A 15303-nucleotide genomic window follows, 5' to 3' on the forward strand; every position below is an offset into this window, starting at 1 on the left:
CTTTAAGGTTATTACTATGAGGTTTGAATTAACCCCTGCCATGATGAGGCTTTTTTTTCCTTTCTTACGTTATGTAATGTTGTGAGCCTGGTTTATTTTGGTTATTGTGATCTTCTTGTTGGCTCTGGAGATTGTTCTGTGTGGACTAGTCCCTCTAGTATTCTCTGTAGGATTTGGTTTGTGTTCATATAATCCTAGAGTTGGCTTTTTAAAATTACTTATTTATTTATTTCTTTGAGTGAGGAAAGAGTCAGAGAAATAGAGAAAGAGAATGAGAATGGGTGTGCCAGGGCTCCCAGCTGCTGAAAACGGACTCCAGATGCATGTGTCACATTGTGCATCTGGCTTATGTGGGTATTGGGAATTGAACCAAGGTCCTTTGGTTTTGCAGGCAAGAGTCTTAACTGCTAAATCATCTCTCCAGCCATAAAGTTGACTTCATAGAAAGTTTTTTCTTTTATCATCTATTATGAGGGATACTTTTGCTGGGTAAATTAGCTTGGGTTTGAAGCCATAGTTTTCCAAACTTTGAAGTGTTCCATTCCAGGCCCATCTGGCTTTCAGGGTTTCCATTGTGAAATCTGATGTTATTCTGATGGAATTGCCTTTTTATGTTGTGAATTGCTTCTTTCTTGCTGCTTTTAACACACGCTCTCTTTGTTTTCATTGTTAAGAGTTTTAACTATGATGTGTCTTGGAGAGTTTTTTTCTTTGGTCCTGCCTGTTTGGTGTTCTGTGGGCTTCTTGTATCTGGATGGGCCTTTCTTTTACAAGATTCAGAAATTTTTCTTCAATAATTTTGATGAGTATATTCTCTATGCCTCTGGTCTGGATTTCCTCTCCTTCTAGTCTTCTAGTATACCCATGTCCAGATGTTTGGTTGTTTTAGGGTATTCCACAGTTCCCTCATATTCTGTTCACTTGATTTTTTTGAATTTAGCAAAGTTTTTGGCCTCCTTATCAATTTCTTCTGTCTTATCTTCCAGTTCAGAGGTTTTCCACCTTAGTATCTCTTTTGGTGAGTGGTTCTAGAAAGGTTTTGTAAAATCTATTTAATTTTTGTTTTCTCTTGTGTTATTTTGTGTCATGTCCATCTCTTTTTTGGGATGTGATTTCAATTTGAATTCTGATTTTCTTGATGTTTCCTGTAGTTCATTCTTGCATTTGGTCAAGTTAAGCTTAATGAACTGGTTGTTGAGATCTTCCATTTCTTTACTTACCTTCAATTTTTTCATATCTCTTTGAAGGGTTCTAACATTTTGTTCAATCAAGTTAAGCCTACTGTCAAAGGCTGAATCATTGGTACAATTGTTGGTTCTTTGACAGTTTGCTTCAAGTTCAGTGATTTTTTTTTTTTTTTAAGGTCTCACTCTAGCCCAGGCTGAGCTGAAATTCACTGTGTGGTCTCAGGGTGGCTTCGAACTCACTGAAATTCTCCTACCTCTGTCTTCCTAGTGCTAAGATTAAAGGTGTGTGCCAACATGCCCGGCTCAGCGATTTTTTTTTTTTTATTCATGGTCTCATTGGTTGTTGTGTTTTCATTTTGACAATGAATTTCTGTTGATTTCTCTGTATTCTTCTGTATTTGGAGTAGGCATCCTTGGTGGAGATCTCTCAAGTTTTCTGACTTTTGTTGGCTTTTTTGCATTTTTGTCTACCCATTTTATGAGGACTATATTTTATTGAGGAGGAAGCAAGTTTTTGTCCATTGGCCTATATACCCTCTGACTCGGGTAAACAAGGATGTTGGTACCTAGTGGCCAGTCAGGATACCAGAGCAAAAGGCCTGATTCCACAACTTACACAGGTGCCAGGCCTCCCAGAGCAAGGCACAATGGGCCCTACCAGGACCAGGGGACTAGGAGGAGCAAGGGAACAGATATCTGGCTTACTTAGTGCTGTGCCTTCCAGGATACAGACCTGTGCAAGCAGCCCAGTCTGGGGAGGTGGGACTGCAGTGCCTGCCCACAGACTGATCATGCAAGGAACTCAGACCTGGGAGGTGGGAGGAGCCCAGAAATGGATCCAGCTGACACTCTCCAGACTGCTGTGCCTGCCCACACTCTGTCTACACAAGGAACTCAGCTAATTATTTTATTATAGGTTGAATGCTGTACAATATTATGTAAAAGGCCGGAACCAAGAGCGCTTAGCTGAGTGTTACTATATGTTAGAAGATTATGAAGGATTGGAGAACCTTGCCAATTCACTTCCAGAAAACCACAAGTTGCTTCCAGTAGGTATCCAAAAATTTAGATTGGGAGTTGGTAGGTTACTTTATAAAATGTTTGTTTTTGCCAAGAACTAATCTTTACAATAAAGAAAATTGAAAGTTAATCTTTAATTTTAGTTTCTTACGTATGGAATGTTTTCCCCTTCTTTAAAGTATCAGTATTGAATGCTTGAAACAACAAGATTAGTCACATATTTAGTACTTTAGCATATCATATATGGTCTTGTAGCTTCTTTGGTTTATTAAAATTGCTTTTAAAAGTCAGTCTGAGAGCCAGCCATGGTGGCATGTACCTTTAGTCCCAGAACTGGAATGCTAAGGTAGGAGGGTCACCATGAATTCAAGAGCAAGGTGGATTACAGAGGGAAATCCTGGTCATCCTGGGTAAGAGTTAGCCCCTGCTTCAAAAAATCAAAGCAGCTGGGCATGGTGGTACAGGTCTTTAATCCCAGCATGTGGGAGGAAGAGGTAGGAGGATCTCTGTAAGCTTCAGGCCACCCTGAGATTACATAGTGAATTCCATGTCAGCCTGAGCTAGAGGGAGACTTTACTGTGAAAAACAAACAAAAACAACAGCAATAACAACAAAAATTAGTATGAATACATGAGTAATTACAATTGAAAATATATTCTAGGGGCTTGTTTCAAAATAATCTGAAGTAATTTAAAATCTGCTGCAAGTTTAAAAAGTTTTTATTACATTGTATTAACAATAGGTATTTAATGCTAAACAAGGGAAACTGAAAACAATGCTTTCTTACTTCTGAATGTTACTTTTGAGCCTCTGTGAAGTAATTGTTGAATATTACTGTTTAACTTTTTATATCTTATTTGTTTAACATGTAAATTATGGAGTTGTTCAGTACCCATGGGTTAGCCGCTCTCACCGACAAGTGCAAGACATGCATGTGCCATGAGTTCCATCCTAAAAAGTTCATCTATCAATTGATAGAAAAGTATAGAATTCTGGTAATTCAGATTTATTATTGTGAAGTAGTAGCTATTGTTATAATGGCATTTCATTCACTCTTATTTTCAGTGTATTCCCTTGAGTAGGAAAGAAACTGAAATTACTTAGACTTCTTGACGCTAGGAACAATACAGCTATCTGTTAGGTGTGTCTAATAAAGCATAAAATTTTCCAGTACAAGATCCAGAATAATAAATTTTTGACTAAAGCCGAGCAGTTGTAACTGTAAAAATAGCTGATAAAGTTAAGTAACTTAAAATTCAATCAAGTTTCAGAGGAATTTCTAATATGGGAAGACATGCACACAGTGAAGTACAAACTGCAGGATAAAAACTGTGTATGGTATGATCATGACGTGTGTACATAAGTATATACTCAAGACAAAGATGTTGGGCAATGACACCAGAATTTTGAGAAGGGTTTCTTATGGGCAATAAGATTATGAGTAATTTTTTGTGTTTTATAAGGTTTTAATCACTAGAGAGTATTACTTGATAAAAATCTAAGCATTATTTTAAAAAAGATAGGTGGATACAAAATGTGCATTTATTTTTTCAAAAATATTTTGGAAGTGGAAGGTGGGAGAGAGAAAAAAAACTCTTAATGAGATATGCTGAAATAAAATTATGGTATTCTGAAAATGGAGACTATAGCCAAACAGGCAAGATTTGTTGTGGTGGTGGCTGTCACTGCAGCCCCCTTCGGAAGGAGCTCTCTTTTGGGTTTAGCTTTCTGAATTCACAAATGGCATGCTTTTCTCCGTTGGGGCTTTCCTTTTTTTTTTTTTTTTTTTTTTTTTTTTGCAGTGCTTGGGTTCAAACTGAGGTCCCCATGTGTGTAAGACAAGTGATTGACCACTGAGTTATACCCACCCCAGCCCACATTTCCTTCCTTTCTCCCTTCCTTCTTCCCATCCATTCATACCCTTTCTCCCTCCCTTCCTTTCTTGTTTCTTTTGAGGGAGGTCTCGCTGTGATAGCCAGACTGGTCTCTAGCTTCTGGACTCACCTGGTCCTCCTGGCTCAGCCTCATGAGTAGCTGTGGTTAGAGATAGGCACCACAGAGCCTGGCACAGTTTTTATCTTTTTACAGATGTGTTTTAGAGCCCTGATTGGGAGCTTTCCCATGAGCCTTTAAGAATGATTAGCATTCAACATATTATCAATTCCTTTACAGCTTCTTTCTGCCTCTCCCCCCCAACAACAGCTAGCTAGCTAGCTTGCTTGCTTGCTTGCTTGCTTGCTTGCTTGCTTGCTTCCTTCCTTCCTTCCTTCCTTCCTTCCTTCCTTCCTTCCTTCCTTCCTTCCTTCCTTCCTTCCTTCCTCCTCCTTCCTCCTCCCTCCCTCCCTCCCTCCCTCCCTCCCTCCCTCCCTCCCTCCCTCCCTTTCAACACAGAGCTGACCTGGCTGGCCTTTAACTTGCTATGTAACCCAGGCCCCTTCTAGCTGTTTAAAAAGGAAAATCACTTTACCAAGTTTAATATCTATATGTCCCTGTGGAGTTTTGCTAAAATGAAATATAAGAGATGGCTTTGGTCTGTTATATCTAATCGGACTGTTTTGCACCTATAGGAAATAGCACAGATGTTTGTGAGAGTTGGAATGTGTGAACAAGCTGTGAGCGCATTCTTGAAATGTAACCAAGCAAAGGCAGCAGTGGACACCTGTGTGCACCTCAACCAAGTAAGGAAGCAGTACTTGCTGTCTGGGCAGCTTGTTGGCTTCGGGATTTTTATTTTATTTATTTATTATTTTTTTTATAATTTTTTAAAATTTTTTTAAATTTATTTATTTGAGAGCGACAGACACAGAGAGAAAGACAGATAGAGGGAGAGAGAGAGAATGGGCGCGCCAGGGCTTCCAGCCTCTGCAAACGAACTCCAGATGCGTGCATCTGGCTAACGTGGGACCTGGGGAACTGAGCCTCGAACCGGGGTCCTTAGGCTTCACAGGCAAGTGCTTAACCACTAAGCCATCTCTCCAGCCCAACTTCGGGATTTTTAAATCAAAGCTGAGGTGGGGATAAGATGATCTCCAGTGTAAGTCTCAGAGGGCTGGGCATGGATTTCAGGAAAGAAGTCAATTGGGTATTTTGAGTTGAAATTGGGGAAAGTTTGGTATTTATACTTAGCAGTTTATGATACCACAAGTAGTGACCCATTCCTAACTAACCAAGCAATGGAACATGGGACAGGCCTGTTCTTTTAATCTATCAAGTTTTTGTCTGGAAATAATTTCATAATTTTCTGTATTTTATTAGGATTGGGTTTTGTTCCCAGGAAAGAACCCGTCATTGCCTGAGGAAGGAATTGAGTTACTTTATCAATATTTATTTTGGCAAATCTATTTTCTTTTCTCTTTATAGAAAACATGAATTTGATATTTTTGAAAACTGAAATTTAACTAAGAGTGTAGAATTATTACATAAACCATTCACTATCTGTGTAGTATTTTAAGCATTTTCTTTAAAGTATTTTATAAAGCTCCACTGCCTTATAAAAATATTTTTATATGTTAAATCTTATAGGGTATTTTCTTAAGTGAAATCATATATTTTGTTTTAGTATAAAAAGTAAGAAAGTAAATCTTTTTCTGGCTCATAGTATGCGCAAAAAGAAAATTATAAGATTAATGTGGCTATAAACTTTGAAGCTTCCCTTTTTCAAATATACTTAAATGTATCTTAGATCATTTAATCATTTTGTCATATTTAGCTTATAGAACTTATAATTGGTCTAATTTTGGGTGATTTTCTAAAATACATGTACTAGTTTTGTTCTATTTTAAAATGGTATTACCTTGTATTATAAACTTAAGTCCTCATTATATGAATTTTATGACACATGTTATTTAAATACTTGGGTGACTGATACAATTTTTTTCCTAGTGGAACAAAGCTGTTGAATTGGCTAAAAGTCACAATATGAAAGAAATTGGATCTCTACTAGCTAGGTATGCAACCCACTTATTGGAAAAGAATAAGACTCTGGATGCCATAGAGCTCTATCGGAAAGCTAGTTATTTTTTTGATGCTGCTAAGCTGATGTTTAAGGTAATGTGACAATTGTGGAATTTGGTTGTTCTAATTATAGTTTTTTTTTTTCTTAACCATATAGCACTAAATGTACTTTCTATTTTTTTGCAACTGAGCATTTGCAACAGCAGTCCCTCTTTGGTTTTTATTACTATTCCAACTATGTGTATTATTATCTTTTACTAACAAGGCTATTTATTGATGTCAGCAACTATTTGGTACTAACCAACCAGTACATTTGTTATTGAAGTTTACATAGTGTCTCTTGCACGGAGCCCCTTCTTTCCATTAGACCTTCTACTTTGATGATTTTTTTTTTTTTTTTTTTTGCCCTCTTCCCTCATCCATAGTGAAATGTTGATGGGATCAATATTGTCCAGGTTTCCTGGAGGTAATGACAGAAGTCTACCACTATGAGGTCATAAATGCAACAATCAGATTGTATGTGGTCCCCAAGATAAGGTTCCAAATTACTCCTTCTGACCCTGTGGCTTTTCATTTTTTCTGCCCCTCCCCCTTTCACAATGTTCCGTGATCCTTGGAGAGTATGTTAGAGATGGCTCATTTACCATTTTAGTTCTCACCAGCCGCTTATTCTTAGCCCTTCAGTGAGTGTTAAGTCTTCCCTGTATCCACTGACTTTTGCAAAAAGAAACTTCTTTGGCCAGTAGTAGAGCAGCACTAATGTATATGGGCCTCACCACAGTATTTTAGAGGGGAATTTGATGAGTACATCTTATCCATTTAGTCAAACAACGGTAAGCTTTCCTCACTAGAGTCTATGACCATAGGCTTATTTGACTAAGTTTATAAGTACTAGGCATGAATTCCACCTCCCCCCCTTGGATTAACCCTATCAAAAGTTGGTTACCATCATAATAGTTATGGCACTATTGCACCTGTAGGTATATTTTGCCTGGCTGGTTTATCTGTAGCAAGCCGGGAGAATCCACTATTGGATAAGATGTTGGTGGCTTTTGTACCCCAGCAGTTTTCATACTACTTTATTTCACTGCGATAGCTTGCCAGCAGGCATAATACAGTTTTGAATCCTAGTAAATGTCTAAACTTTAAAACAGTTTTTTTCATAATCTCCATAATACAATATTAATCCATATTGTTTTTACATTCTGTTGTGCTTGTTTAATGAAAAAGAGATAGTTGTCCTTAAAATCACTTAAATTAAAACTTCTGAAGGATGTACCATTTTATTCACTCTGATTTAATCATGTAATAGTAGATACTTTCTTAGATTGTTAGTGGTTTTAATCCTAATGGCTAAATACTAAGGAAAAACAAATAGCTTTAAAAATATTAAACATAAATAATGTTATTTATATTTAGTCCATCAAGTTTCAGTTAATTTTGGAAATGATTTTGTTTATACAAATATGGATTGAGAAATATCTTCCCTAAATTCTTTAAATATTTAAAGATTGCAGATGAGGAGGCAAAGAAAAGAAGCAAACCTTTACGTGTGAAGAAGCTGTATGTACTGTCAGCCTTACTCATAGAGCAGTATCATGAGCAAATGAAAAATGCCCAACGAGGGAAAGTTAAAGGGAAGAATTCAGAGGTAAGGCAGACATTAAGTAATATCAAACAATATTAAATCAGCTAGAATGTTTAAAAACAACATAAAGATATAATTTCTCTTTATGGGCAAGCCCTTTAACTTTTGTGCCTGCATACCTAAGTGGCGTAAAGAAAAAAAAATGCCTCCTTTGCAAATTTAGAAATTTCTCCTTAGAAATATGGAAAATTGTATTTCCTAAGCCTAATTTGTGGTCTTTAACTTACTTTTTCTAAAGCTTTTTTCTAGTAAGTTTTCCTTTCAAATTAGAGAATTTAAAAAACTTTCTTATAATATGCATATTATTTTTTATTGAAAATGAATCTCATTAACTTAAATGAATTTCACATTAAATTAAAGTTTAATCAGTTCTCTTTTAACATTTGATCATACTAGTTTAACAACTATGAATTAGAATGGAAAAATTATGTCTGCAATGACAATATAATGATAATATCTGCTCTGTACAACTTCAGACCTTCTCTTCCTTATAGTGACATGGCTGCATGTGGATGGCAGTGTGCATGTTTGGTATGACACACTGTGCACTGGCTTTTTCCTAGGCCACTTCTGCTTTGGCTGGCTTACTAGAAGAGGAAGTTCTGTCTACAAGTAGTCGTTTCACAGATAATGCTTGGCGAGGAGCTGAGGCTTACCACTTCTTTCTCCTTGCCCAGAGACAGCTCTATGAGGGATATGTGGACACTGCATTAAAGACAGGTGGGCATATCACATGATGTTGGTAATGTCTGAAACATTAAAGGGAATATGAAGGACAAGCTAATTTACCTTCATATTTATTTTATTCTCTCGTATGGACTTATTTTCACATGTTGAGATTTTGCTATATAAAACTTATTTTATACAATCCCCTTTTAGAAGTTTTTTCCTGTCACATTTTTAGAATATAGGAAACAGTACATAATAATGAACAGATCATCGGATACTGAGATGAATAGCGCTCAGGCCAACAACCACTTCTTGTCTGCTCAACAACCACTTCTTGTCTGTTGAACACTATAAACCATCTTCAGTCTTTTCTTTGTAAATGTTCTCTCCTAAACATTCCAAAACATTGTTTTTATAATATACTGGGAGCATACATAATAGGCCTGTTTTGGGGTACTTAAAAAAATAACAATGGGCTGGAGGGATGGCTTAGCGGTTAAGGCACTTGCCTGCAAAGCCAAAGGACCTCAGTTTGATTCCCCAGGGCCCACATAAGCCAGATGCACAAACTGGTGCATGCATCTGGAATTTGTTTGCAGTGCCTCAAAGCCCTGATGTACCCATTCTCTTTCTCTCTCTCTCTCACTCATTCTCTGTCTTTTTCCCTCTCTCAAATAAATAAATAAAAATAAAAAAAAAAAACGGTGTTTGGAGTATGGAGATTTCTCAGCTGGTATAGTGCTTTCCTTGCAATCATGAGACCTGCATTTGGCTGTAGCACCCATGTTAAAAAGTCAGGTGTGTTCTGGAGATACGGCTTAGCAGTTAAGGTGCATGTCTGCGAAACCCAGGACCCAGGTTCGATTTCCCAGGTTCCATATAAGCCAGATGCACATGGTGGCACATGTGTCTGGAGTTTGTTTGCTGTGGCTAGTGGCTCTGGCATGCCCATTCTCACTCATTCTCACTCTCCCTTCCTCCCACTGTCTCTAAAAAATAAATAATTAAAAATAAATCTTAAAAAAAAAGTCAGGTGTGGTGGTGTGTCCCTGTAAAGCCAGTGCTAGGAAGGTGGAGGCAGGAGGATCTGGGGCAAGCTACTTAGCTTATCTAGCTGAGTGAGTGAGCTCTGGGTTTAGGGAAAGACCATGTCTGAAAAAAGGTGGGGGATGGTTGAGGAAGACATCCATTACTGTCCACTTGCCTGTATGCATGCATACCACACATATGTGAAAAATCACAGTTTAAAATATTTTCATATTGCAAATATTTCTGTAGCATTCATTCATAAAATGATTATTTTAAGAAAACAAAAAGATATAAAGAAAAAGATAAATCTGTTCTATAATTTATAAAATAATTTTATAGCTAAGAGATAACCATTGTGAGTACTTGGTCAAACTTTATTTTAGACATTTCTCCATGCCAAAACTTACTTTCCTCCTTAATATATTATGTTGCAACTATTTTTCCTTATTAGTAACAGATCTATCACTTTTAACAGCTACATGATACTCCATAGTATTTATGTAGTACAATTTGCAGGTGACTTATATGCAGCGTGGATATAGATTTCATCTGATTAGCACTACTGTAGACTTTAGATATATTAATCTGTTCATTAACTTCAAAGAATGTTAGTATAGGACTTACATTGTAAACTGTGATCTACAAATGATTGAATGGTATATTACTGCTCTTCATCTTGGTCATCTACGTCCTGCAAACGCTGTCATCTACAAATGATTGAATGGTATATTACTGCTCTTCATCTTGGTCATCTACGTCCTGCAAACGCTGTCATTAGCCACTCCATGTTAGGTCACACTAAGTGGTTACTGTGAAGTCACCCATCTGCTGCTCACAGTGTCACCAAGAACAAGTCACATTCTAATGCTGATAGATCACAGATCTGTATTCTAATAGAATCATTTAAGAAAATCTTTCAGAGAAATTCCTTTATTTGAATGTCTCTGGAATTCTGAAAGAGTGATTTTTATTTTTTCTTACTTGGGTTAATATTATAACCTTTCATATATATTGGTTTTCCTTATGAATTATCACTGCCTAGCCTCCTCAAGCTTTAGGATTTTGTTATTTATTTGCAAGCAGAGAGAGACAGAAAGAGAGAAAGGGAATGAATGGGTGCGCTAGAGTCTCTAGTCAGTGTAAACCAACTCCAGATGCTTGTGCCATTTTGTACACCTGGCTTTACTTGGGTACTTGGGAATCAAGTCGTTAGGCTTTGCAGGCAAGTGCCTTAACTGCTGAGCCATCTGTTTAGTCCCAGGATATTTTAAAAATTAAAATGTACATCCTCAATAGAGTTGGCTTAATGATTGAGAAGTTTTGAAAGGACACTTCATTTATTATGAAACTTGGATATTGTGGCCCTAAGTAAGTGGCAGCTGTGAAAATGGTATTGACAGTGTTTCCCACATAGATATTTCTGTTTGGTTGTCAGTTTTTTACTTCATATTTTTTTTACTTGCCTCGGTGTGTGTGTGACATGCTAGGGCCGCTTGCCGCTGCAAGCATGCTAGAGGCATGCACCATCATTTGTACTTTGCATAAGCAGAGGCTGGACATCACCTCTACTACAGCAGGTGGAAACAAGAAAACTGCAGCAAGAAAGTGAGCCAGATTCTCGCAAGCTTTAACACCCCACCCCTAACAAATTGCCACCAGCTGTACACATGAGTTCATGGGGGACACCTAATTCAAACCAACACATTTACTGTGGGGAGCCCCTCGGCCCACATGGCCAAGGCCTATGGGGAGAGTACCCCTGGCCAACCCTAAAGATGGCGCCTGACGGAAGTTCAGTGCTTGGGACAAACAAGTCCATATTTGGAGGAGTTTGCCATCTCTGCCGCTCATTGGTTTCTGATGCTCGTCTGGAGGGGTTGCGTGGCCTGGAGTGATTGGGCGGAGTGAGTGCGCGAGTGAGTGCGCTTATAAGGAATCCCCGCCGGAGGCTCGGGGGAGATGAAGCTTGAAGTTGCCTGGATAAACTGCTGTAAGAAGAACTGGTGGCTGTGTCTTCCTTGCTGGTCGAGGCGGACGCGACAATTTACATGTGGCTTAACATGGTGGGTGGCTTAGGAGTTGAACCCTGAGCCAGCAGACTTTGCAAGCAAGTGTCTTTAACTTCTGTACCATCTTCCCAGCCCTATATTTATTTATTTAAAACTAGGGCTGGAGAGATGGCTTAGCGGTTAAGCGCTTGCCTGTGAAGCCTAAGGACCCCGGTTCGAGGCTCGGTTCCCCAGGTCCCACGTTAACCAGATGCACAAGGGGGGCACACGCGTCTGGAGTTCGTTTGCAGAGGCTGGAAGCCCTGGCGCGCCCATTCTCTCTCTCTCCCTCTATCTGTCTTTCTCTCTGTGTCTGTCGCTCTCAAATAAATAAATAAAAAATTAAAAAAAAAAACTATTTATTTATTGGAGAGAGAGAGAGAATGAATATGGGTGCGCCAGGGCCTCTAGTCACTGCAAATAAACTCCAGACACATGCACCACCTTGTGCATCTGGCCTACGTGCATACTAGGCAATAGAACATGGGTCCTTAGGCTTTGCAGGCAAGTGTCTTAACTGCTAAACCATCACTCCAGCCCCTAGATTTATTTTTTTTATAAGGCTCTTTCTCTAAACATTTAATGTCAGAACCAACTTATTGGAACTGAATTATAAAATACGTAAACATAGTGTTGATTTGTTTTGTTAAATTTCCATGTGTACTATGAGGTGGTACTTTTTAGACTGTAAGATATCGAGAAGAAAAACATCCAAACTTGAATATAATGGTATTTCTGTAGTGCATTTTAAAGAAAGATTGTATCTATGGTAAAGAAAAATTACAGATACAGTGGTGCAGCTGTTTAAATAAATGGTCTGAACCTGTAGCTTGGAAGTTGATGTTTACTTTTTCTTTTTCTCCTCAAAAGTCCTATTCAGCAAGATAACAAGCATTAGCTGGGCACTCAGGGAGGCTGAGGTAGGAGGATTACCATGAGTTTCCAGGTCACCCTGGATTAGAGTGAGATCCTGCCTTAAACAAAAATTAATCTTATCAGATAAAGATCACAGTTTCATCTATTACTGCTTATTTTTTTTGCAAGAATAATTATATTCAAACCATTAATAACATTAAAATATTAACTTTCTTTTGGGGAGTGTCAGAAAAATGTATTTCCCTCTAGCCCCAGCTGATCTAGAACTTACTCTGTAGTTTCAGGCTGGCCTTGAACCCACAGTGATCCTCTTACCTCTGCCTTCTGAGTGCTGGAATTAAAGGTATCATCATACCCATCACAAAACCAAACCTTTTATCCATGAACATCCTTTTAATTCTAAGTCTTAAGATGGATACGTATATCATTTTAGAGTTGATTTTCATAGACACGGTTTGTTTGGTTGGTTCTAGGCCCTGGAGAGCATGTTCCCTACTTCCTCCAGGGCATTCTTTTACTTGTTTGTTCAAGCCCATGTAGGTTAAACTACAACATCATAATGTAAATCCTTTCTCGTGCATGTTTGCTTAATGTCATTATTGTTACTATTGAAAATTTCTCTCTTCTTTCTTAGCTCTTCATCTGAGAGACTATGAAGACATTATTCCTGCTGTGGAGATCTATTCTTTGTTAGCACTCTGTGCTTGTGCCAGTAGAGCTTTTGGTACCTGCTCAAAAGCTTTTATTAAACTTGAATCTTTAGAGACCCTCAGTGCAGAACAGAGGCAGCAATATGAAGACCTTGCGTTAGAAATCTTCACCAAACATATTCCAAAAGATAACAGAAAGTCTGAGCTGAACAGCCTTCTTGAAGGGTAGGTTCATTGTAACTGGTAGGTGTTATTTACCTTATTGGAAACCTGGATATAATAATTGAAGCACTAAATTTTGAAGTTACACCAGCATTCAATAATTTTATATGATCTTATATATGTATTAATTCATTTTTCATTGAAAGAAAAATTTTTACTTGAAAATACTTTTTAAAATAAAACCATTTTATTTAAGCTTTTCTTTAGAAATGTTTTCATTCTTCAGTTTTTAAAGAGTAATAGCATTAGGCTAATTGGAAATTGAAAGCATAATTAATTGCTTTTCCTGATATTTTTACAGTGGAGAAGGGAAACTGCCAACATGCATCGCCACAGGAAGCCCGATCATCGAATATCAATTCTGGGTGTGCAAGGTGTGCAAGCACTACGTTCTAGCTCAGGAGATCAGTAACTACAACTTCTGTCCTTTATGCCATAGTTCAGTAGAATAAAAGAAGGATATATGATTTTCAAATATACGTACAATAAATACTTATTTATAGCTACATGTAAAGCTTGATTTCCATAGTTCTATATAAAAATCAGCTTCTTCACTGTTTAGTTATATTTTTAAAAAATATATTAAGGTAATAAAATGGCTGAAATATAACTCAGTGATAGAATGCTTGCCTACCACAGCAAAGTTCTAGTTTCCACCGTTAGCATACACAAAAAATAATTTACACATAAACTATGAAATGGTATAACTAACTTTAATATAACTTTAATATAAAAGTTATGGATATACACTTTATTTTCTTTCTGTATTTTCTATCATGTATATATTTTATGGTTTGTTACATGATATCCTGGAAATATCCCCAGAGAGAAATTTTTTTTTACCATGTCATTATAAATCTTGAGAGGTGGGTGGAATGGAGCTGGGAGTAGTGGGCAAAGCTATATTTAGAAAACAGGTAACATGTGTCACAAGGAGATTAAATAGTTATATGTGGGTTTCTGGGTCCTCACTCTGGGGATGGCTGTGGTCCCCCCGAACATGCCCAGGCAGATGGAGTGGTGAGCGTGTGGAAGTAAACACTTTTGGGAGATAGTTTTGGTGAACAGTTCTCTTGGTTTATTATCAGGAAAATGGGTTTTATAAGCAGTTGAGGGTCCTAAGGGGATTGGATGTACAAGGTTCCTTGCTGATGCCTAATTAGCATATGGGGACATTCATTCCAGCACATAGGCAGTGGTGGTGGTGGGGTTCAGGTGATCTAGGGTCTCAGGGGTATGGGTTTTGTGAAGGTGTTTGAGCATGAGGCTGTACCCTAAAGTAGGGAATATGTCCTAATAGTTAATTTTGATATAGGCACTGGACTTAAGATGCCAGAAACGTGACAGTTACTTTACATATAATAGAGCAGAAATTGGTCCTTTGTTGAGCCCAAACAGCTAGCTAAATTCTGATAACCCTTTACTTAAATTTGATAAAGTTTAAGCAAGTTGTCCCAACATATTTTAGCCTGAAAATTCTTAAGAGTTTTTAAACAGTTGAAAAATCTCTAACTTTAGGTGTGGTGTTTAGCCTGAAAATTCTTTCCTACACATGCACATCTAAGTACCACTCAAAAAGCATTTTTAACGAGCATTCTATGTCTATATTGAAAAATTCCTTTCCAGTTCCTTCAATCAACTCATCTCATCCCATAATTAACCATTTTTCTTATAAGACTATTAAGAGAAACTACACAAAATTGATTAATCCTATTACTCACTGACCAGCAGGTGGTCTAGATTAAAGACAATTTTATGTCATTAATACCAATAACACATGTGGAAATGATTTCATTAGGAGTAGCTAAGGTAAATTTTGTTTCTATATTGAGGCAGGCTGGCCTAGAAGTCAGGTCAGTTGCCTCTTCTTTTAAGTAAAAGAACATTACAATCTTTTTTTTATTTTAAAAACCTGAAAAATTATAAGTCACCACCTCAGTGAGAATTCTGTTGTTTCCAATAATCCTCTGTGTAAGTTGAAGTTGACCTATAACATAAAC

At 37.5% G+C, this 15303-nt stretch overlaps 1 protein-coding gene across 2 annotated transcripts in view; it reads left to right on the forward strand.

The window, feature by feature from the left end:
- Positions 1–14050, forward strand: part of Wdr35 (WD repeat domain 35) — a 136325-nt gene extending 122275 nt beyond the window's left edge. For both annotated transcript variants that reach the window (XM_045150728.1, XM_045150729.1), the window contains 7 exons: positions 2104–2236; positions 4775–4885; positions 6090–6254; positions 7672–7812; positions 8373–8529; positions 13066–13306; positions 13605–14050. In XM_045150728.1, coding sequence (XP_045006663.1) covers positions 2104–2236; positions 4775–4885; positions 6090–6254; positions 7672–7812; positions 8373–8529; positions 13066–13306; positions 13605–13755 — 1099 coding nt within the window. In that variant the 3' untranslated portion in view covers positions 13756–14050. The remainder of the gene's footprint in view (positions 1–2103; positions 2237–4774; positions 4886–6089; positions 6255–7671; positions 7813–8372; positions 8530–13065; positions 13307–13604) is intronic.
- The last annotated feature ends 1253 nt before the right edge of the window (positions 14051–15303 follow it).

The sequence above is a fragment of the Jaculus jaculus genome, chromosome 5 (assembly GCF_020740685.1).
Source record: "Jaculus jaculus isolate mJacJac1 chromosome 5, mJacJac1.mat.Y.cur, whole genome shotgun sequence".
In the NCBI taxonomy this organism is placed as follows: Eukaryota; Metazoa; Chordata; class Mammalia; order Rodentia; family Dipodidae; genus Jaculus; species Jaculus jaculus.